The sequence below is a fragment of the Symphalangus syndactylus genome, chromosome 7, assembly GCF_028878055.3.
Source record: "Symphalangus syndactylus isolate Jambi chromosome 7, NHGRI_mSymSyn1-v2.1_pri, whole genome shotgun sequence".
Classification (NCBI taxonomy): Eukaryota; Metazoa; Chordata; class Mammalia; order Primates; family Hylobatidae; genus Symphalangus; species Symphalangus syndactylus.
The window spans coordinates 97233301-97256553 of record NC_072429.2 but is presented as its reverse complement, the minus strand read 5'-3'; the positions used below and the strand labels follow the sequence as shown (position 1 = coordinate 97256553).

General features: G+C 36.4%; 1 protein-coding gene across 1 annotated transcript in view; it reads left to right on the top strand.

Annotated features, from left to right (window-relative positions):
- The window catches only part of STK3 (serine/threonine kinase 3), a 488063-nt gene that overhangs the window by 386067 nt on the left and 78743 nt on the right, over window positions 1–23253 (top strand). The window contains 1 exon segment of the mRNA XM_055286906.2: window positions 20068–20243. Coding sequence (XP_055142881.1) covers window positions 20068–20243 — 176 coding nt within the window.

Here is a 23253-nt window from a genome sequence, read left to right as displayed (position 1 = left end):
ATTTTTCATCCACATGTAATATCAATTTTCCATAAGCTGACATAATTTTTTAACTCAAATTTTATGGTTCTTAACAGATCAATTAGATCATTGAGTGCTTTTTTGTGTCTTTAGGGAGTTACTGAGTTCCTTATGAAGCTATATAAACAACTTTTCATGCAGTCATATAGTTGAACATCAGCATATATATAGTAGTTAAGAAAAATGAGTTTTTATAGAATCTAATTCCTTTAGATTGTGGTGTATTATATTTCAAGGAAGAGAGAGTAATGATGATGTTTCCGGCATCATACTTTAAAATTATACACCACAGAGTTCTACACATTTTGTGTAGTGACTTTTAGGTTTGACATCCACAAAAATCAATATATGTTATAATTTTGTTATAACTGATTGTATACATATGACTTTTTGTCACAGAGATTTTATTGAAAACCAATTTTGAAGTTGAGCAGATAGTGGTTTTTATAGCTGCAGTTGTTTTATGGACCTCAGCAAATTTTAAATCCCATGAGCCAACTTTCTGTGTTTTTTGTTTCTGCAAGTTAGACATCATTCTGTAATGTGGGACTTCAGTGTTTCCAAAATTCTACTCAAGTGATGTTAGTATAACCCCTAGGGATTGTCATATTGTAGTACAGCAGTAGTAAAGAATGTGAAGAAGTTATTGAGGGAAGACTTACTTTTTCTGAAACCACATAATTATTGTAGTTTTGTTTTTCTCATGATCTAAATCTTTAAAACTTCTTAAATTAGTTGGTATGAGATCTCAGCTTATGTCACATCAGTCAAAGCCACATTTGCTAATGTGTCTTTAGCATTTTTGTTCCCTAATAAGATGATAGCAGTATATTATTTTTGGTTTTCTAAAATCTCTACAATGTGTACTGAAGATTCAGATTTTCATCTCTTTTTCCATTGGAGTTTCAAGTGAGTTGCCTGATTTAACATCCTTGTCAGTTTAAATTATGTTTACCCTTTCTCTTTTATACCTTTAACCATGAAGCTAGAAATTATGGGCCTATTTTCCTTACCTCTAGGAAGGAAAATTACCCACAGACCCTTTGAAGGGAAGTGGAGAAAAATGACAAAAAATATTTTAAAATTTGATCTACCTTCTAAAAAATGGACATGGACCCTATGGGCACGTCCCAAGGATAACTTTCTAAACCTGTTTTTAGCAATGATGGCATTATTTTTACCCTCCCACTTCCAGTCTTCCTATTCAGATATCCCTAAGGCCTCCTCATTCCCCATGGAATGTCCAGGCTTTAGCTGTGTCACCAAGATCCTTCACAGTCTGGCACTAGCCAGTATTTACATGTGGATCTCTACTTCTTCTTTATGGATTATGCTTTATCCATACTAGTCTGTGCCAGTTGGAATTCTGAATGCTTGACACTGGGTAAAAGCAGGTTGGTTGTCATTCAAGAAAATCAACTTAGGATTTCTTATCCTGGAGTAGATTAGGACCAGGTCAAGAATCTGTGTCATCAAATTGATGGGGTAGGAGAGATTATTTCATCATGGATGACTCTGGAAGAGTAGTAGCTTCAGCAAAGACAAGACTGGGGCTTTTTAGTTTGTTCAGCTCAGATCTACTCAGTTAGCTCTGTTTTTACGGAGGAACTTTCTGATCTTACAGAGCTGTGGCTAGATTGGTAGCACTAGTTGCCCTGGAGGGAAACTATCTCTTATGGGTATCTGAGGAAGAGCCATATTTTCCAGCCAGGTTTTTATTTTTCATGTGTGTATCTGTTGTTTCCCCAGATAAGTTACGAAGTTTGTCCTGGTAAGAATGCTGTATAAATCTCCTCTGCTACATAATAGTACATGCTCTTGGAATATTGGTTTCATGAATGAATACTAATTACAGTGAGTCAGAGTCAAGCTGTGTGTGTGTGTGTGTGTGTGTTATAGTAGAATTTAAGATACATAGCTCTGGAAGCTAAGAGAACCTTCAGGTAAATCTCCTGCCTTAGTAAGATACTTTCTTTTCAAGTGTTCTACCATCCCTGCTTCTCATTTCACAGAGCAGACCCTCTGAAAATGTGTTCCTTAAGATACCCATTCAGTGAAATTCTCTGATAAATATAGATAAATAATATACAGTAATCAGAAGTATTTGGGAAATGCATATTTATCCTAGAGATAAATTATTAGAGAACTACAGTATATATTATTAACTTATTAAATGCAAATAGTACAGGAAGGAAAGAGTTTAAAAATTACATTACCCAAGCTTTCCTTCACTTATTTGACCATGAAAAGCTTTTAATGAGGAACATATCAGTGATTAACATCCTGTGTAATAAGTATCTGAGAAACACATTTTGGGAAATGCTATCACGAGAGCCCTCTAGTTCCCTGACCCTAGTTCCTAGTCTGCTTTCTTTTTATTAGCACACCCTCCCTTCACTTCTATATCCAGCTTAGAGGCTATATTTCATTATTTCATTGCTTCTGCCACTCTCTTATATTCTAAACTCCTCTTAGAGTCTATATTTCATTGCTTCTGCCACTCTCTTATATTCTAAACTCCTCTGTCCTAATGTCTTGTCTTTTCTGCCTCTCCTGGAAACTTCGATATGGTCCAGTCTCAGTGTTCATCTTCTCTACATCTTTACCCTGGCTATTGAGTGCTGCTGGAGATAATCTTCCATCTGCACAGATGAGGGCTACCAGATCAAGACCTTCTGCCCCATTTGGGCCCTCAACTTTCCTGGAGGCATGTGTTTCTCTGTTCAGCAATTCCTCATTCTACAGAGTGGCTAGTTTAGATCTTCACTAAATCTCTTCTTGCTACCTCCCATCTCAATTTCAGTAGATGACGTTGCTCCCTACTTTATAGAAAAAAATGAAATATTATCATGCAAGTACCTAGAGAAGCTGTATAGGTGTTTTAAATGTGGTCTTTGGAATAAGGTTGAAAAATTGAGTCATTCTTAATTTCCATTTCTTTCTTCACCCTTCATGGAAGTAACATCTCATCAGTTCTGCCCCCTAAATATCCCTATCCTCTTCTCATGATCTCTGCTTGCATTTCTTTAGTGCAAGTCCTCATAGTTTCTCACTTGTGAGGCTTCTAAACTGATCCTCTACCTCCAATCTTCATTCCCTACCCACCATACAGATTTCCGCACATTTCTCTTCTGCTTATGCCCTCCCAGTGACTACCAATTGCTTATAGGCTAAAGCTCAACACCGGTTAAGAAGCAGTATATGCTCTGGTTCCTACTTACCTTTCTATTCCCTCTCCATCCTTCTTCCAGCTTCTCAGCTCTTACAGAGCTTTTTTACCTTTGGCCACTTGCAATGCCCAAATCCTCCTGTGGGATTTATGCTTCTTTTGCTAAATCACGTTCACTCAGGCTCAGTTAAGAGGTTGCTTCCTCTACCAACTCCAGGTTAGGAATAAGTGCCCCTCTAATAGGCTCCCATCTTACCCCAAGCTTTCACTCTTACAGCACTGTCGTGCTTTATTGTGAACGTGTGCTTTTGTTTATTCCCCACTGTATTTTTGATACCTAATACAATACCTAGCACTTGGTAAGAGTTCATGAAATGTTTTCTGAACAAATGATATGGTATAGTGAAAAGCATGGGATGTGAAGCGAAATCATTTAGTAATTGTGTTGCTTAATTCTGTCTGAGTTTCAGTGATATATATTTGTCTCTCTGTTGTGTGTATATGTGCAGGTGTGTGTATTAGGTAAATTCAAAACGTGCCTAGCAGTGTTTTAAATATAGTTGATAATCAATAAAGGATAACATTCATCTGTCCACCCTATTAATTTATCCTTCCAACAACTTGATAAGAGGGAGCATCTGGGAAGCCCTGAGCATTGTCAGCCCTGCTTCCCATGCAGTGACAAAAATCATATCTTCCTGGGACCGGAGATACTGAGCTATCGAGCAACTCTGTTCTTCCCACAGCAAATTCTTGCCTCCACTTTTCCCAGCCTCCTCCAAGACCTTGCTCTATCTCTCTTTTTTTAGTAAGCTAGTCAAAGGGGCTTCTATAGAGAATGATAATCTCCAAAATGAACTGAGTAGCATCAACATGAATAAGAAGGGTTTGAATGGCAAGATGAGCAAATGCTAGAGAAGTACTCAGCGCACTTGGCATCTCCTGACCAAGAGTATGTTTGATAATATCTATTGATACGACTTGAGATGAGAGAACTGTTTTCCACTGTTTGTGAAATTTGATGTCTCTTTGAGAAAATGAGGAGAATGTCATGGAAGTATAAAAGTACATTTACATTTTATTGTATTTTATTTTTGGAAAGGGAGAAAAAGGTGAATTTCTCAGGTTATAGCTGTTTTTAATTGAGCTCCTACTGCAGGCCAAACACTGTGCTCAGGACCTTGTATGTGTTATCTTATTTACTCCTCACAAGGATCCTATAAAATAGCATTTCACTACCATTTAGCACTAAGGAAACTGAGACTTGGGAATGTTGTCCAAGATATCCTAGCAAGTAAGTGATGGAACCAGTATATAGACACAGGGTTGACACTAGAATCACATCACTACTTTGGGGCCAGTGAGCTCAATGTCCCTCTTGGGCAGGATTCTAGAACATTTAAGAGTCCATTAGGAAAGATCGGGATCGTTATAAGTCAGCATAGATTACTGAGAAGAAATCATATCAGAATAATATAATTTCCTTTTTTGACAGCATTGCTAAATTTCAAGGTCAGAGAAAATGCAGAGTTTGAATATTGTATCTTAGGATATTAGGAAAGTATTTGACAAGGTCTTTCATGATATCCTCATAGACACTATGTAGTGTGACCTAGCTAGTGGTCCTGTTATGAGAGTGCAACAGTTATACTCAAATGTGCTTATATCAGTGAGAGTTTATTGGAGGAAACAGAAACTACTCTAGGTATTCCACACACAAAGAAATTTAAGTCAGAGATTGTATTAATGTGTTCTCATATTGCTATAAAGAACTACGTGAGACTGGGTAATATATAAAGAAAAGGGGTATAATTTGCTCATGGTTCTGCAGGCTGTACAGGAAGCATGGCTAGGGAGGCCTCAGGAAACCTACAATCATGGTGGAAGGGGAAGGGGAAGCTGGCACGTCCTACATGGCTGAACAGGAGAAAGAGCAAAGGGGGTGGTGCTATACACTTTTAAACAACCAGATCTTGTGAGAACTCAGCCACGAGACAGCACTAGGGGGATGGTGCTAAACCATTAGAAACTACCCCCATGATCCAATCATCTCCCACCAGGCCCCCCTCCGGCATTGGAAATTAAAATTCAATATGAGATTTAGGTGGGGACATAGAGCCAAGCCATATTAGAGATATAGAAGTTAAGAAAATCAATGGAAAGGCTAGAGGAGAAGGCTGTGTAGCATAGACTTCAGGAGTGACTCCCACAACACCACAAAAGTGTGCATATAAGGAACAACTACTACTGCCACAACGAGGAATAGCAATCCAGAGGCTGCCACAGGCGCCGTTGAGTTCAGTAATACAGATTGAAATCAACCCTCACTGCTATTTAGGGATTAGAAAGCTACTAAATATTACTGCAACCACTCCTCAGTACCTGTGAAACTGGTGACTAGATGCTAGAATGCTGCTGTAAATAATCAAGCCTCCATGACAGGGCTTGCAAGAAGGAAATAACTAAACTAGCAGGCATATAGCTTCTGTTTGCTTCCCCCTCCACCCCCACCCCTGTTGTGAAAGAGTGCACTTACCCAGAACTCTAGTTGCAAGGAATTCTGAGAAATGTGGTGTTCAGCTCTCTAGCCTCTGTGATACAAAGGCTCACCAGGGGCACATGGCAGTGGTTGCTAAATTTCAGTCGACTACAATGTTAAATAATAAATTGTTTACCAGAAGATTTCTCATTTTGTGATGCAGGACCTCAACCTCAAGCCCTGACTAGCTCAAAATTTTTCATAGAAACTTGGTTGAAGCTATAAGGTGAAGGTCCATCAGAATTGCAAATAAAATGAAGTGGAACAAAATAAAAATATGTTATAGGATAGAATGAGGATCCTAAAAGATCACCACAGGCTGGAGCAGTGGCCTTGATTTACAAGATAAACCCTGCTTTGGGGTCCAAATAACCAGCTTCACAAGTATGTATTGTAACAGTCACTCTTCAGAGATGCTGGTCTGAAGACTGGAGCAGGGCTTGGGCATCTCTGCTTTTAAAATACATTTTTTAAAATTTAAAAACTCTACAAGTGCTTCTGAGGTGCAGCTAGGACAGATAACCACCTTTTTAGAACAAGGAAATAAACAACTTCCCTCTGCTCTCAGGAGCCAGAACTCACCTGGAGTATTGTGTTTAGAACTTACCTGGAGTATTTAAGAAGGCTGGAGATATACTGGAGCACACTGAACGGAGAGGCAACTGGATGGTGATGTAGGTGGAGACCATGTTGTATTAAGAATGGGTGGAGAGGCCGGGCGCGGTGGCTTACGCCTGTAATCCCAGCACTTTGGGAGGCCAAGGCAGGCAGATCACCTAAGGTCAGGAGTTGGAGACCAGCCTGGCCAGCATGGTGAAACCCCCGTCTCGACTAAAAATACAGAAATTAGCCAGGCATGATGGCGTGCACCTGTAATCCCAGCTACCCAGGAGGCTGAGGCAGGAGAATCGCTGGAACCCGGGAGGCAGAGGCTGCAGTGAGCTGAGATCGTGCAACTACACTCCAGCCTGGGCGACAGAGCAAGACTCTGTCTCAGGAAAAAAAAAAAAAGAATGGGTGGAGAAATAACCGGTTATGTTTAGGTTGTATATTATTTACTTATATTAACCTTTCATGAATGTTTATCATTTCTTAAATACTGGGTTAAATAATATTTACTAAATATACATTTTAAAAATGTCTTACCTGTATATGCCTATAGTATTTGTTGATTTTGAAAATTTCAGAGTTTATTTTGGACAGCACATATATGCAGTTTTACTTAATTAGTAAGAGAAAGCAAATAAAGTTCTGCTTTAGCTTTTTAGGAGTTACTCTGGAAATGATACTAGATATTAAGTGGCGGTTTAGGAGAGATACCAAAAAGAGAAGACTGACTCTACTCCCTGGTTCATCCATTGTTCCTAGACAAAATTGTTAAGTATGAGGCAATTTGTTTTGTTCTGAGCATCTACTTCCATGCCGTATTCTTTGCTTAGTAATATCTTTCTCTCAGTTCTCATATCCTTTCCTTCCTTCCTTTTTTCCCCCAAAATCTGTTTTGGAAAAAGACCAGATACACAGGAATAAAATGCCTAATAATGTTTAATGTTCATGAAATACATTTTCCCCCAGAATCATACAGCCTTGAGCCAAAGGAGTAAATCACTAAGGATGGAATTTTAGATGCCAAGAAATAATTGGCAAGGGTAGGAGAATGTGTAGGGGAACTACTTTCTCACTTACCATTCTTTTATGAAAAACTGTTGCATTCCTCTTTAACTTAGGAGGTTAATGTTGCCCGGGATATGAAAATAAAGGTGACAACAATAAACTACAGGTCCCTCTTGCAGCTGGGTGCAAATACCCATCGTATTTCTGGGCAATTAGAAATCGTTCATTTTCCTTTACAGAAGTACGAGGAATCCAGGTTAGGTGTGGCTGCAGTGGTTTGGAGCTCCCTAGGCACTGAATATAGTCTACTATTCTGTGTGCTCTTGGTCCGTGGGATGTTTAACGAAGTATAACCCAGCTCAGACCTGCTGGTGTATGCATTTTGGTTGTAGGATACCTCTTTTATTAGCACAAAACACACACAAGGATGTAAATATTAGTCTTCCCTGTAAAAATGAAAATCTCTTTCCTGTACAACAGGCCTTTGAAGAAAGCATTTTCATAGATACACACAGTGACCATTACAAAATTCATTACTCGCACAGGAAATCCTTCCTTTTATTTAACTAAATCTTTGGGCTTCAATTTTTGTTTCCTTCTATTCTGCCTTCATTGGAGATTGAAAACAGCTGGTCACTATTTTCTGTGCAAAGAACCCTTCATAAATGCTTGGATACTTATTAAGTGCTTTCTCAGACTTGACTTTTCTTGGCTGAATAATTTCAGTCTGTTTAACCTTTGTGCAGGTATTATTTTCTAAGCTTTTAAATCTCTTATGAATAGTCCGTGGACCTTCTCCATGTTATGTTTATCCTTCTTTGTTTTAAAACACAGTGTGGTGAAGTTCAGGAAAAAACTGATGTCAGTAGCTTCTGTGTTAACATCCTGGTTTTTATATGTATTCACTATACTCTTGGCAACAAATTAAAGGACACATTTCCAAGGTCATTAATGAGGTGGAACCACCCACATCTTAAAATATTTTTAGAAGAACAAATTAGGTAATCTTCATAAATCTCTTTGATGTTGACACATACTTTGCTAAAGTTATGATTGTTATTTTATTCTCTAAACTTGAATATCTTTGTCATAATCATGCTAAGAAGTTAAAAATTAAATAAATTATTTTGTTAAAGTATTTTTAAAAATTACTTTATATATTTAAATTTTTATGAGGACTTTTTACTTATTTAGAAGATGTGCAAATTAGGAAACTTAATGAATAATTGTGGGTGGACTGACATATTTTCTATGGTATTATATTCCTCACAATTTAGTTTACTTGTAAATGTTTTGGGGATGCATGAAGGAGATGAAAAGCAACCTTTTTCTTTAAAATTTCTTATCCACAAAGAGAATGAATGATAGTTACTTTATTCTTTATTGCTAATAGGCTTTTAGTTCCATGAGCAACTAGTTGAAGGAATTAGGACCAAAATTGAGGAACTAGGTAATTCTGAACGTTAAAATTATTGTTAAAATAAAATGTTTTTGTAAGCTGGGGGTCAGAATTCGGCTGCAGCTGGAGAAATTGATGTCAGTTTTATGTGATTATTCTTTCTGTGCTTAAGAAAAGTATTTGCCGTAGCAACCACATCACATATGACAGTGGTTACTATCTTGAGATTTCCTGCTTTATTTTCTCACTGAAGAGCCTAGTATTTTTTTTTTTAATAAATTATAAGTCAGAAACATCATCCTCTGTGTCCCACTTCTGTGAACATGTATCTCCCTGGAGGCTCAGCTACACATTGTGGCATGTGTTTCATATTGTGTAGTTAAACATTACTGGGCAATTGCAGCTGCCCCCTCCCATTAACTTTTAAAACAAACCTAACCTGTTTTCCTCTTTAAAATTTTTTTAAAATTGTTTTTTAATCTTTTTTTTGTGTATAACAAAGAGATACTCTAAATGTTAATACTAGGTTTTAAATTAAGCAATGGAACAAACCTGCACATTGTGCACATGTACCCTAAAACTTAAAGTATAATAATAATAAAATTAAAAAAAAGACTTACAAATAAATTCTTCTGAATTAAACCTCAGAAAAAAATTAAAAAAATAAATTAAGCAATGGAAAATATTTAGAAGTATAAGCATATACATTTGAATAAAAAATTAAGTGTAAACATATCTTGGTTAATAGTATCTTGTTATAAAATCATCCAAAAAGAAAAATCTAACAGAATAGACTCCTTCTTTTATTTAAGTTACTTTTAAAACTTCTGTTAACTCTCTGTAAGAATGTTTATTTTTATCTTAGGAGTGGGTTATTTTTAAAATTTTTGAGTATGGAAGCCAAAAGGCATTTTGCCATAGGTTTTTTAGGTCAGCCTGTAAAAAAAAAAAACCTTTAAAACTATAATGTATCTGAAACGTAGTGATATTTAAACTACTCTGTATAATAGTGGACTTCAAGTTTGAAACTGGGATGTTTCTGCAGTAAAACCGAAGATTGCTGCTCCTTCTGCTTCTCCCTACATCCTCCATTTGGGAATAGAAATGTATCAGTTAAGGACTGAATTTGACTGTATGTACCAATAAACCCAAATAACAGTGGTTTAAACAAAATAAGATTAATTTCTTTTCTCATTTAATGAGAAATCCAAAAGCAGAGTATCTGGCACTGGCGGAGTGAGTTTGTGATGTCATTAGAAATCCTTTCTGTGACACCATCTTTAGAGTATTATGCTTGTTCTCCTGCCTGCAGAATAAATGCAGGATCTCTAGCCATCAAGTCTGTATTCCAGGAGTAGAAAAGAGCAAATAACAGAAAGGATTGTGCCTATATCAAGAAAACAGAACTTTCCTAGAAAACCTTACTTGATTTTTTTTAAGAGAAGGGTCTCACTCTGTCATCTAGACTGGAATATGGTGTTTGTGATCATAGCCCATAGCTTATTGCAGCTTCAAACTCCTGGCCTCAAGCAATCCTCCTGCCTCAGCCTCCCAAAATGCTGGGATTAGAGGTGTGAGCCACCATACCTGGCCTAAACCCTTATTTTTATGTGTCATTAGCCAGAATTGTATTACATGGCCACTTTTTCCAATGAGATAGATACTTTTTCACCCCTAGTCAGAAAGCTAGGGATTATAGATATTAGGGAGCCAAATTTTTCACTTTGAGATACTACGACATTAGTGGTGGCTCATGTGACTTCAGTTAGAAGCTCCTGATTGGGATGTTGTCAGGAGCACGCACAAGACTGTTAGGGTTGGAAGACTGTTGGGGTTGGTAGATTCCTGGAATGAAATTTCCTAGTAATTTCCTTTCTTTATTTAATCAACACCAAGGAGTAGTCTGCTTCTTCCCTTTCTTTTTTTTTTTTTTTTTTTTTTTTTGAGACGGAGTCTCGCTCTGTCGCCCAGGCTGGAGTGCAGTGGCGCGATCTCGGCTCACTGCAAGCTCCGCCTCCTGGGTTCACGCCATTCTCCTGCCTCAGCCTCTCCGAGTAGCTGGGACTACAGGCGCCCGCCACCACGCCCGGCTAATTTTTTTTATACTTTTAGTAGAGACGGGGTTTCACCGTGGTCTTGATCTCCTGACCTCGTGATCCGCCCGCCTCGGCCTCCCAAAGTGCTGGGATTACAAGCGTGAGCCACCGCGCCCGGCCTGCTTCTTCCCTTTCTGTTGCTACCTCTTCTCTCTAATCAAACTGTTTCTTCTCTGACTCATTGCAGAAAAGAACATTGTCTTTCCTTCAGCCTTTTTCTTACTCTCCTCATTTCTAAAGGAAATGCCTGCTCAGCCCATCTTTCTGTTTTGAAGGTTTTTCTAGAAGATTAAAATTTCCCCCACTTTATTCTTTGTAGTGAAAAAAGCAACTTCTGAGATTTTATTTTTCTCCTTCTCCTTCCCAGTATGTGCTGCTACTCTTAATATGTAGGTCATATTAGAATAGGTGCTCTATAAATGTTAGTTTCTGGTAGGAAAAGATTAGTTTTTAATTTACTCCAATAATGGTTTGGGTGAATTTTCTCAGATACAGAGGTCCAAAGTAAGAGTCAGTGGTATATCAAGAGAACCCTGACTGTTTATTACAGCATGGGGAGTTTGTAAAGATTCTGGGATGAAGAGTGTCTTATCTCCGAGTTAAGGAGAAAACAAGACCATAATGAGAGCCTCGGCAGTGAAGCCAGTGCTGGATGAAAAGAAAAAAATTAATGAAAGCAATGTGGTCCTGGCTTGGTGTGGAGAGAGGAAGATGATCCAGGGAGGAACATAGGTCACAGAGTGCTGTTGTCTTCACTGGATTAGTAGTGCCACAATGCATGCTTTTTATAGTTTCTATTGTTTTTGTTTTGTTCTTACCAAAGCACCTACAAATACTAAATTTACTTTTTAAAGAATGCTATCTAGAAATACGCTTCAGTGAAACCTTTCTATTCATTATCAAATGCAGTTGATAATGGTGGTTTAGGAGTTTCTTACTTTTACAGCAGTTAGTTTCTAAAGAAACCATTTTTCCTCTCCTCCCTGATTCTGACTTTCCTTGACAAACTTGATAACCCTTATTATATACTACTGAATGTTAAAGTTTTCAGTTGTATTTATGTGTGTGACACATTTTAAGACTTCTTGATGAAAACAGAACTTACAACTAAATATATAATTCTCTTACAGAATTAATCTTCCCTTTAAAAAGAAAAAGAAACAAAAAGAATATTGAGCAAAGAATTTCTTTAAGGGATTATCCCCCTTCTCCCAGCTTTATGGTTTGATTTACTCAATTGGTTTATAAAAAATATGTGTAAGTTGAGTTATACTTGTAATTTTTTAAAACTTACAAAATGGGACAGAAATGGGGAATAACAGGTTAAATTCCTAGACTCTATTTTGGTATAAGAGGTAACCATGGGAACCAAGTTTCAATTCTGAATATAGAGAAATACGTCTTGTAATGATGAAGCCTAGAGACAAATCAAAGATACTAAAAATCTGCTGAAAATGTTAATGGAATGTATGTGTCCTATCTAAATGTCAGTAATGTAAACCATCAAATTAACCAATTTCTATTTTTGTTGTTGATTTCAGGGAACAAAGTTGAAGATGAACACCATAAACACCATATCTTTATTTTTAGCATAGTTATTGATCGTTGAAATATTACACCTTCTCTTCTATATATTTTGTTCATTTTTAACATACTTGTAAAGTCTGTTATGACAGGAAATCTAAAGGCAGCCTTGGCCGTTATCTTGCTGAACTGTCCCTAAGGCGTTTCTTTTTCATGAGCTTTGAATGTGAGATACGAGAGTGTTCTAAGTTCTAAAAGTTTACCACAAATATTGGTGTTTTATACTATCTTAAATTTGATAGACTGTCTCAATATCTTTACAGTGGGTACCATTTGGGTCCCAGATATCTTGTCACATTTATTTTCTAGCCATCTAAACCTGGAACAGCTGTAATTAGGGGATTGGTCCTTAGATAAACAGTTGTGTTGAGTCTTTTTCTGTTTTTCCACTGACACATGCATATTCTGAAAATCAGGTTCTTTCTGACTCTACTGGGATAGATCATTCTGTTATTACTTGCACCAACCTAATAATAATTGTAGTAGTCACAATACTTTCTCAAATACATTATCAGCAGTGCACCAATGCTAGTAATGAAATACATATAGCGTCTACTAATTCAAAATTAATGATGAAAAACCATGTAACATGGCTCCTGCTGTTGTTCATAGATATTGAAAATCTGGGTAGACAGTCAAAAACACAAATTGATAGAGTTATCTGTGAAATTATTTAGGTAAAGTATTTGGAATTCTACATTAGGGAACTTATGGTTTAATGAAAAGTAAAGATGGAAACACATTTAAAAGACATAACTCAGCCAGGTATGGTGGCCCACACCTGTGATCCCAGCACTTTGGGAGGCCAAAATGGGAGGATTGCTTGAGTCTAGGAGTTTGAAATCAACCTGGGCAACATAGTAAGACCTCATCTCTACAAAAAGTAAACAAAAATTAACCGAGTGTGATGTTGCATGCCTGTAGTCCTAGCTACTCAGGAGGCTGAGATGGGAAGATCGCTTGAGCCCAGAAGGTCAAGCCTTCAGTGGGCAGAGATCATGCCACTGCACTCCAGCCTGGGAGACAGAAGGAGAGACCCTGTCAGTCAATCAAATCAGTCAGTCCACCCACCCATCCATCCATCCATACATACATACATACAACATACTCATAGGGTAAAAATAAAAATTACTTTTACCAATAATTATATTATTCACACGTTTACGTTGTATCGTAATCATTCATTTAATCAGAGATTAGGCTTAACCATCAAAACACCCATTAGAAAGTAAAAAAGGCCTCTGGATAGATATTAAAAAGTAAGATTACTTGCAAATAAAGATCTGCACATAGAGAAAAACTTAGTTATTTAAAAAAGAGTAAATAACACAAAACCACATAATTAACAGGATCTCTAAGATACATTTCTATACTCACGTTCATAGGAGCATTATTCAACAATGTTCATAGGAGCGTTATTCAACAAAAGTGGAAAAACCCAAGTGTTCATTGACAGACAAATGGATAAGCAAAATGTAGTATATACATAGAATTGAATGTTATTTATCCTTGAAAAGGAAGGAAATGCTGACACATGCCACAACATGAATGAACCTTGAGGTCATTATGTTAAGTGAAATAAGCCAGTCATTAAAAAACAAAACAAAACAAAAAAAACTTTAATGGATTACACTTATATGACATATCCAGAGTAGTAAGACTCATAAAAACAGGAAGTAAAATGTTGGTTGCTGGAGGTAGGAGAAAATGGCGAGTTGTTCATGGGGTACAAGAGTCTCCCTTTTTCCAAGGTGAAGATTGGTCACACAATACTTCATGCTACTGAATGGTACATTTTTGATGGTAATTAAAAAAATTTTTTTTTATTGTGGTAAAATACATATAACCTAAAATTCACCATATTAACCATTTTCAAACATAAGCATACCTCATTATTGCAACTTGCTTTTTTGTGCTTCACAGACATTGTGTTTTTTACAGATTGAAGGTTTGTGGCAACCTTGTGTCAAGCAAGTCTATTGGCACAGTTTTTCCAATGTTATGTGCTCACTTTGTGTTTCTGTGTCATAGTTTGGTACTTTTCACAATATTTCAAACCTTTTCATCATTATTATGTCTGTTACAGTGATCTGTGATCGTTGGTCTTTGGTGTTACTATTGTAATTGTTTTGGGGCACAACAAACTGCGCCTATATAAGATGGTGAATTTAATTGATAAATGTAGTATGTGTTCTGACTGCTCCACCAGCAGGCCATTACCCTGTCTCTCTCCCTCTCCTCAGGCCTCCCTGTTCTCTGAGACACCACAATATTGAAATTAGGCCTATTGATAACCCTACAATGGCCTCTATGTGCTAAAGTGAAAGGAAGAGTCACACATCTCTCATTTTAAATGAAAAGCTAGAAATGATTAAACTTAGTGAGGAAGGCATATTGAAAGCTGAGACTGGGTAAAAGCTAGGCCTCTCGCACCAAACAGCCAAGCTGTGAATGCAAATAAAAAGTTCTTAAAGGAAAATAAAGGTTCTACTCCGGTGAACACATGAATGATAAGAAAGTGAAACAGCCTTTCCCTTTCTGATATGGAGAAAGTTTGAGTGGTGTGGATAGAAGATTAAACCAGTCACAACATTTCCTTAAGCCAAAGTCTAATCCAGAGCAAGGCTCTAACTCTGTTTAATTCTGGAAGGCTAAAAGAGGTAAGGAAGCTGCAGAAGAAAAGTTTGAAGCTAGCATAGGTTGGTTCATGATGTTTAAGGAAAGAAGCTATCTCCAGACCATACAAGTACAAAGTGAAGCAGCAGGTACTGATGGAGAAGCTGCAGCAAGTTATCCAGAAGATGTAGCTAAGATAATTGATGAAGGTGGCTACCCTAAACAACAGAATTTCAATACAGAAGAAACAGTCTTCTATTGGAAGATGTCATCTAAGACTTTCCTAGCTACAGAGGAGAAGTCAATGCCTGGCTTCAGAGCTTCAAAGGACAGGCTGGTGGTGGTGACTAAGTTGAAGCCAATGTTCATTTACTGTTTTGAAAATCCTAGGGCCCTTAAAATTATGCTAATTCTACTCTGCCTGTGCTCTATAAATGGAATAATGAAGCCTGGATGGCAGCACATTTGTTTACACTATGGTTTGCTGAATATTTTAAGCCCACTATTGAGACCTACTGCCGAGAAAAAAAGATTATCTTTGGACTGTTACTGCTCAGTGAGAATGCACCTGGTCATCCAAGGGCTCTGATGGAAATATGCAAGGAAATTAATGTTGTTTTCATGCCTGCTAACACAACATCCATTTTGTAGCCCATAGATCCAGGAGTATTTTAGACTTTCAAGTCTTATTATTAAGAAATACATTTTATAAGGCAATATCTGCCGTAAATAGTGATTGCTCTGATGGATCTGGGTCAAGTAAGTTGAAAACCTTCTGGAAAGGATTCACCATTCTTCATGTTATTAAGAACATTTGTGATTCATAGGAGGAAGTAAAAAGATCAGCATTAACAGGAGGTTGGAAGAAGTCCATTCCACCCCTCATGGGTGACTTTAAGGGGTTAAAGACTTCAGTGGAGGAAGTAACTGCAAGTGTGATGGAAATAGTGAAAGAACTAGACTTGGAACTACAGCCTGAAGATGTGACTGAATTGCTGCAATCTCATGATTAAACTTGAACAGATGAAGAGTTGCTTCTTATGGATGAGCAAAGAAAGTGGTTTCTTGAGATGGAATCTACTCCTTATGAAGATGGTGTGAACATTGTTGAAATGACAACAAAGGACTTAGAATTTTCCATAAACTCCGTTGATAAAGCAGTGGTAGAGCTTGAGAGGATTGACTACAATTTTGAAAGACACTGTGCTGTGGGTAAAATGTTATGAAACAGCATCTCATGCTACAGAGAAATATTTTGTGAAAGGAAGAGTTAACTGATACAGCAAACTTCACTGTGGTATTATTTAAGAAACACTACAGCCACCCCAAATGAGACTTCTAAGCAGCACAGGTGCCTCTGCACTCTCTCGTTATTCTCCAGGGTTCTCCCAGTCAAATCTTAGCTGTTTATCTGCTGCCTTGGTCTTTTTTTGTTGAGAGTGGACTAGCACCAGGCCTCTCTTGTCAGCCATCTTTCTGATGTCACTCCTAAACGTAACTTTTAGAAAACCAAATACCGCATGTTCTCACTTACAAGTGGAAGCTAAATGATGAGAACACATGGACACATCTGGGGAACAACACACACTGGGGCTTTTCAGAGAGTGGAGGCTGGGAGGAGGGAGAGGATCAGAAAAAACAAATGGGTACTAGGCTTAATACATGGGTGATGAAATAATCTGTACAACAAACCCCCATGACACAAGTTTACCTATGTAACAAACCTGCACATGTACCCCTGACCTTGAAAGTTAAAAAAAAATTTTTTAAGAAAATTGACGTTGTGAAGGCAAACAAACAAACAAACAAACATAACTTTTATGTGCACTGGGAAACCAAAAAATTTATGTGACTTACATTATTACGATACTCTCATTATTGCAGTGGTCTGGAACCAAACCTGCAATAACTGCGAAATATGCCTCTATCTAGTTCAATGGTATTAATCCATAAAGTTGTGTAGCCATCACCACCATCGATTTCCATAACTCTTTTCATCTTGTAAAACTCAACTGCTATACCATTAAACACTGACTCCCCGTTTCCCACTCCTCTTAGTCCCTAGCAACCACCATTCTGTTTTCTGTCTCTGTGATGTTGACTACTCTAAATACCTGACATAAGTGGAATCATACAGTATTTTGTTCTTTTGTTACTAGCTTATTTCACATAGCATAATGTCCTCAAGATTCATCCATGTTGTAGCATGTGTCAGAATTTCCTTCCTCACATTTTGCTAATGGGCACTTGGCTTGCTTCCATGTTTTAGCTGTTATGAATAATGCTGCAGTAGACATGGGGTTACAGATATCTCTTCAAGACCTGCCTTTCAATTCCAGATATATACCCAGAAGTAAGATGGTAAATTTTATCTTATAAAAAATTTTTTAAAACACATAAGGTGAAGTCAATAAAACCTTTGTTATGATATGGCAAACCATTTTATGGCAATGAGACAGAATTTTTTTAATGAATAAATATCACCATTACCACTCTCTCTTATAACCTCACTTAAGCCGTCTCACCTAGGCTCCCAATCTGTCAAATAACACACATAGAGATCCAAAAGCAGGGAGAAAGGAAAGAGGAGATAGGAACACCTGTCAGTTCACTCTCCCTCACCCCACCCTTTTGTTTTTTGACGTTTGTTTAAGGATTCCGGACTCTGATTTGCCACATAAAGTAGGCATCAATTTAGGCTTCCCTCATATTTTTAAAGACTAAAAATAAGTCTTAACATGCATTCTTTTGACCAAAATGACCTTAAAGCTCATCCCAACTAACATTGTTACTTGGTTGTCATAGTAGTAACTGTAGTTTTAAACTGTGCTAGGACTATTACAAATGCAACCTAGGTTGGTCAGATGACTGTTATGAGTATTATGTCTCTTTTTAGAGGAACGGTGAGACTAGAATGTCTCCATAGGCAAGTAAACAAGTTGGTGATGAATCTGAAACATATATCCCATGAAAGGAACTGGGGATGTTTTATATTAAAAATAGACAGCCAAGACAGGAGCCATTACCTCTGTCTTCAGATATTTGAGGGACAATTATATGAAAGAGGAATTTATTTGGAACATGAGTGTAAATTACAGAAGGAAAGATTTCTATTTTACATTTTTAAAATACTTTTTGTAACTTACAGTTGCCCATCAGGGTCCCTTGTGCGGAGGGACCCTGTAAAATTCTTAAGAAAGTAGTTTACTGCCTGACCAACATGGAGAAACCCCATCTCTACTAAAAATACAAAATTAGCCGGGCATGGTGGCACATGCCCGTAATCCCAGCTACTCAGGAGGCTGAGGCAGGAGAATTGCTTGAACTCAGGAGGCAGAGGTTCCAATGAGCTGAGATCGTGCCATTGCACTCCAGCCTGCACAACAAGAGCGAAACTCCATGTCAAAAAAAAAAGAAAAGAAAAAGAAAGCAGCTTACTTTCTATTTGGAGAATTATATGGGAAATGCCTTCTTGGTGGTCTCTGGTACATTTATTTGGAGCCTCGGGGCATTGAGGATCCAATTTGAAAACCGCTGATCAAGACCAATATAGCCAGATTAAAAATCTAGTTATTCCGAATATTTATTTCCTATTTAGTCATTGAGTATAAAAAATGAAGAGCCATTGAAAGATTCTGAGCAGAATGACGTGTTTTGGTTTGTATTTAGAAAGGTCACCACATTGACAATATGGAAATTAAAATCAAAACTGTGATATTGGAAGCAAGGAGACTAGTTTGGAGGCTGCTACAATGGCCTAAGCAAGAAGTGATTAGAAGCTAAACTAAGACAGTTGCAATGATAAGTAGAGAAAAGGGGTTATAGTTAACTGTACTGAGAAGTAGAATTAAAAGACCTAATAATCAGTTTGCTATGGTGGGAAGGGAGGAGTCTGAATTAATTCTCAACTTTATTATTTTGGGGATTGAGTAAATAAGGTTGACTTTAGTGGAGATAGAATATGTCGGGGGAGCTGTAGGTTTGAAGGGAAAGATCTTGAATTTAGTTTTAGAACTGGTAAATTAATTGGCAACTCACCTCAGATTAAGTTGTCTAATAGCTAGCAAAGTTAGTTATGGAACTTAGGAGCAAAGCCTGGGCTAGAGAATTAGTGTTGGGAGACATGGATGTAAATGTGGCAGGCAAAGCCATGGAAGTCCAGGGGCAGAGGGAATCAGAAAGACTGAGGAAGCAGTTTGATAGATATAAGAGGAAACTGAGTAAGTTCTTATAATTTCTTTTTTAATTTTTTTAAAGTTTATGTGTTTCATATATATATATATATATATATATATATATATATATATATATATATATTTTAATTTGAACAGCGTCTTGCTCTGTTGCCCAGGCTGGAGTGCAGTGGCACAGTCATGGCTCACTGCAGCCTTGACCTCCCAGACTCAAGTGATCCTCCCACCTCTGTCCTCGAAGTAGCTGGGACTACAGATAGGTGCCACCACATCTGGCTAACTTTTTGTATTTTTTATAGAGACAGAGTCTCACTATGTTGCTTAGGCTGCTGGTCTTGAACTCCTGGGCTCAAGCATCCCTTCCACCTTAGCCTCCCAAAGTTCTGAGGTTACAGGCCACCATGCCTAGCCAAGTCCTCATAATTTCTTACAGCTGAAAATGTACAATAACAATAGCAATGCAGGCTTAAATGCAAAGAAAAAAAGCCCACCAAAAACACTTGAGTTTTTAAAATTTACTTTCTTTGAGAAATTTGAAATACAGCTAAAATGATTTTTAATAAAATTATGATAATGATTTTACTAAACTTCTGAAATGTTTCTACAATCTAAACATTCCAGACCTTTGCCTAATCAGCAGCTTAATTTTTATTTGTTCTGGGTATTTTTTAATTCTTATTTTATTTCACTTTGTTCTTCATGAAATTAATTATGTTGGCCTTGAATCTGACCAGTGCAAATTTATTATATGGCTTCATAAAAAAATCATACTTCAATGAAAATACTTCCTTAAATGTAAGAACTTATACCTTCCTTATGTTCTTTGTTTATCTAAGGAAATGCAACCTCGCCACAAGTACAAAGACCATCTTTCATGGACTACTTTGATAAGCAAGACTTCAAGAATAAGAGTCATGAAAACTGTAATCAGAACATGCATGAACCCTTCCCTATGTCCAAAAATGTTTTTCCTGATAACTGGAAAGTTCCTCAAGATGGAGACTTTGACTTTGTAAGTACATTTTAATTCTTCCATTTATGTTTTCTCCTTCTATATTTTATCATCAAATTTAGAAGCATAGTTCGTATGTATATGAACTGTGTGTATGTATATACAGTTATAGACCATATGTTAATATTCATTATACAGCCATATACATGGATAGAGGAATTGTGAAACTGTAGCTTGCTTATAGAAATGTACTTGCAGAGAAATACTTCTTTATAGTTAAATCAATCATAGCTCAAATTTAGATAAATATTCAGGACTCCTTAAAACTAAAAATGACAACTATTTTAAAAGATATTTTCAATAATGCAAATATGAGATACTTCTGACATTCAGTAAACTCAGTTGCCAAAATTAATGAAGCAAAGGTATTTATGACATAGAGTTTGAGAATTTGCTTCAATTTTTAAAGTATATGAGTTGGTTTCTATTTGAGTAAGTGTTAATTCCACTTGGTTTCTCAGAAATAATAGTGCTATTCTGTACCTAGGAGCATATAAACTTCAGTATAAAACTGCCTTATCACCTATTTTGTTACATTTTCTCATTATTTCTTCTACCCTCGTTCTTCTTACTTCTTTTAAAGAATGCATAAAATACAGATGAACTATTTTAAAGTAACTGTTTCCAGAACTTGAGAGAGTAAATTCTCAAAATGAGTTATTTAATGGAGTGAAAATTTTATGGAGTAAATTTTTACTTAAGCACATTTTAAATAATAATGTTACTTTTGCATATTGTTCTGGAAGTTTTTTTTCCAAACAAAATAACTTTATAATCCTTTATAGTTTTATTTATTAATAAACGTTTGTATAAGTCAATACAATTTTAGATATATGTAAATATGTACATTTTTTAAATTTAAGAATTTTTAAGTAATATTAAACCTTTTTGCTTAGACAACATGACTCTAAATGCTTTGCGATTATAAGTATTTTAAGTACTTTTTTCCTCAATATTGTGATTGCGTTTTTAAATAATCAGATAATAAAGTTTCAAAATCTATCCCCAATAAATTTAGTACTAATTGCTAGCAAATATTAGCAGTATAATTCACAGATTAGCTTGCAAGCATCATTGCAATATCTACTTAATATTTTTTCAATATTGTAGTAAGCAATTAGAAAAATAAAATCAATACGTCTTTAGTCTTAATAAGATTTCATTTTAACCTATCTACTTTTTTAAAATTATAAATTATTTAGAATGCTGACATTTAAGCTTTAAATTATTCATGAATATAATGAATAATGTAGAGTATTTAGCCTCAAAGAGTTGTCTTGTGTCAGTTGGAATAAATCTTTTTTTTTTTTTTGGCATAAATTTAAGGGTACAAGTGCTGTTTTTTAAATTTACATGGATATATTGCATCATGGTGAAGTCTGGGCTTTTAGGGTAACCATTACCCAAATAATATGCATTGTACCCTTTAGGTAATTTCTCATCCCTGACTCCCTTCTTCCCCTCTCACCCTTCCAAGTTTCCATTGTCTATTATTCCACACTCTGTGTCCGTGTGTACACATTATTTAGCTCCTACTTATACATGAGAACATGCAGTATTTGACTTTGCTGTTTCTGAGTTGTTTCACTTAAGATAATAGCCTCCAGTTCCATCCATGTTGCTTCAAAAGATAAGATTTTATTCTTTTTTATGGCTGAATAGTATGGAATACATCTTAATGGGCTCTGAGAAACCATTTGAAATGAGCTACAAAGTAATGAATAAATTATCATGGTTAAGAAATGGCAAATAAAATGATTTAATTTTGCTTCAGTTAATCTTTCTACCACCCCAAAATTTAATGGCTTAAAATAACAACTATTTTACTTTCATCAAAACCACAATTTTGTGGGTTAATAGTTTGTCTAGGTTTATCTAAGTGTTTCTTCTGCTGGGCTTACCTGGGGTTTCTTAAGTGACTGAAGTCATCTGCTGGTTTGAATGGGGCTGAACACTCTCTCTAAAATTACTTCACAAATGTGTTGGCAATTGTGCTAACTATTGGCTAGGTCATATGATCTCATCAGGCAAGCCTGGGGTTTTTGCGTGGCAGTAGTAGCCTTCCAAGAAGGTGAAAACAAGGTTGTAAGGCCTCTTGATGTCAGCATAGGATCTGCACAGTATCCATTGATAATAGCATCAAAAAGAATGAGATACTTAGGAATAATCTTAACCAAGTAGGTAAAAGAGTTGTACACTGAAAACTGCAAAAATATGGGTGAAAGAAATTAGACATCAGTACATGAAAAGACATATTCACAGATTATAAGCTTTAATATTGTTAGGATGTTACTATTGCCTTAAGCAGTCTACAGAGTCATTGTTACCTCTGTCAAAATCCTAATGATATTTTTTGCAAAAGTAGAAAAAACTCATCCTAAAATTCATATGGATCCTCAAGGGACCCTAATTAGTCAAAACAGTCTTGAAAAAGAAAAACAAAATTGAAGATCTCATGTTTCCTGATTTCAAAACTTACTACCAAGCTACTGAAATCAAAACAGTGTGGTACTGTCAGAAAGACAGACTTGTAGACCAATGGAATAGAGAGCTGAGAAGTAAACTTTTCACATCTGTGGTCAAATGATTTTTGGCAAGGGTGCCAAGACCATTCAGTGGGGGCAAAGAAGCGGCATTTCAACAAATCGTGCTGGGAAAACTGGATATCCACATGCAAAAGAATGAAGTTGAAGTCTTACTTCACACCATGTACAAAAATTAATTCAAAATGGGCCAAAGATCTTACAGTAAGAAATAAAACTAAAATCTTATTAGGAAATACATATGAGAAAAACTTCGTGACATTGGACTTGGCAGTGATTTCTAGGCTATGACACTAAAAACAAGTAACAAAAAATAGATAAATTGGACTACATCAAAATGGAAAACTTGTGTGCATCACAAGACACTATCAACAGAGTGGAGGGCAACCAATGGAATGAGATAAAACATTTGTAAATCATATATCTGATAAGAGGTTAATATTCATAATGTATAATGAACTCCTACA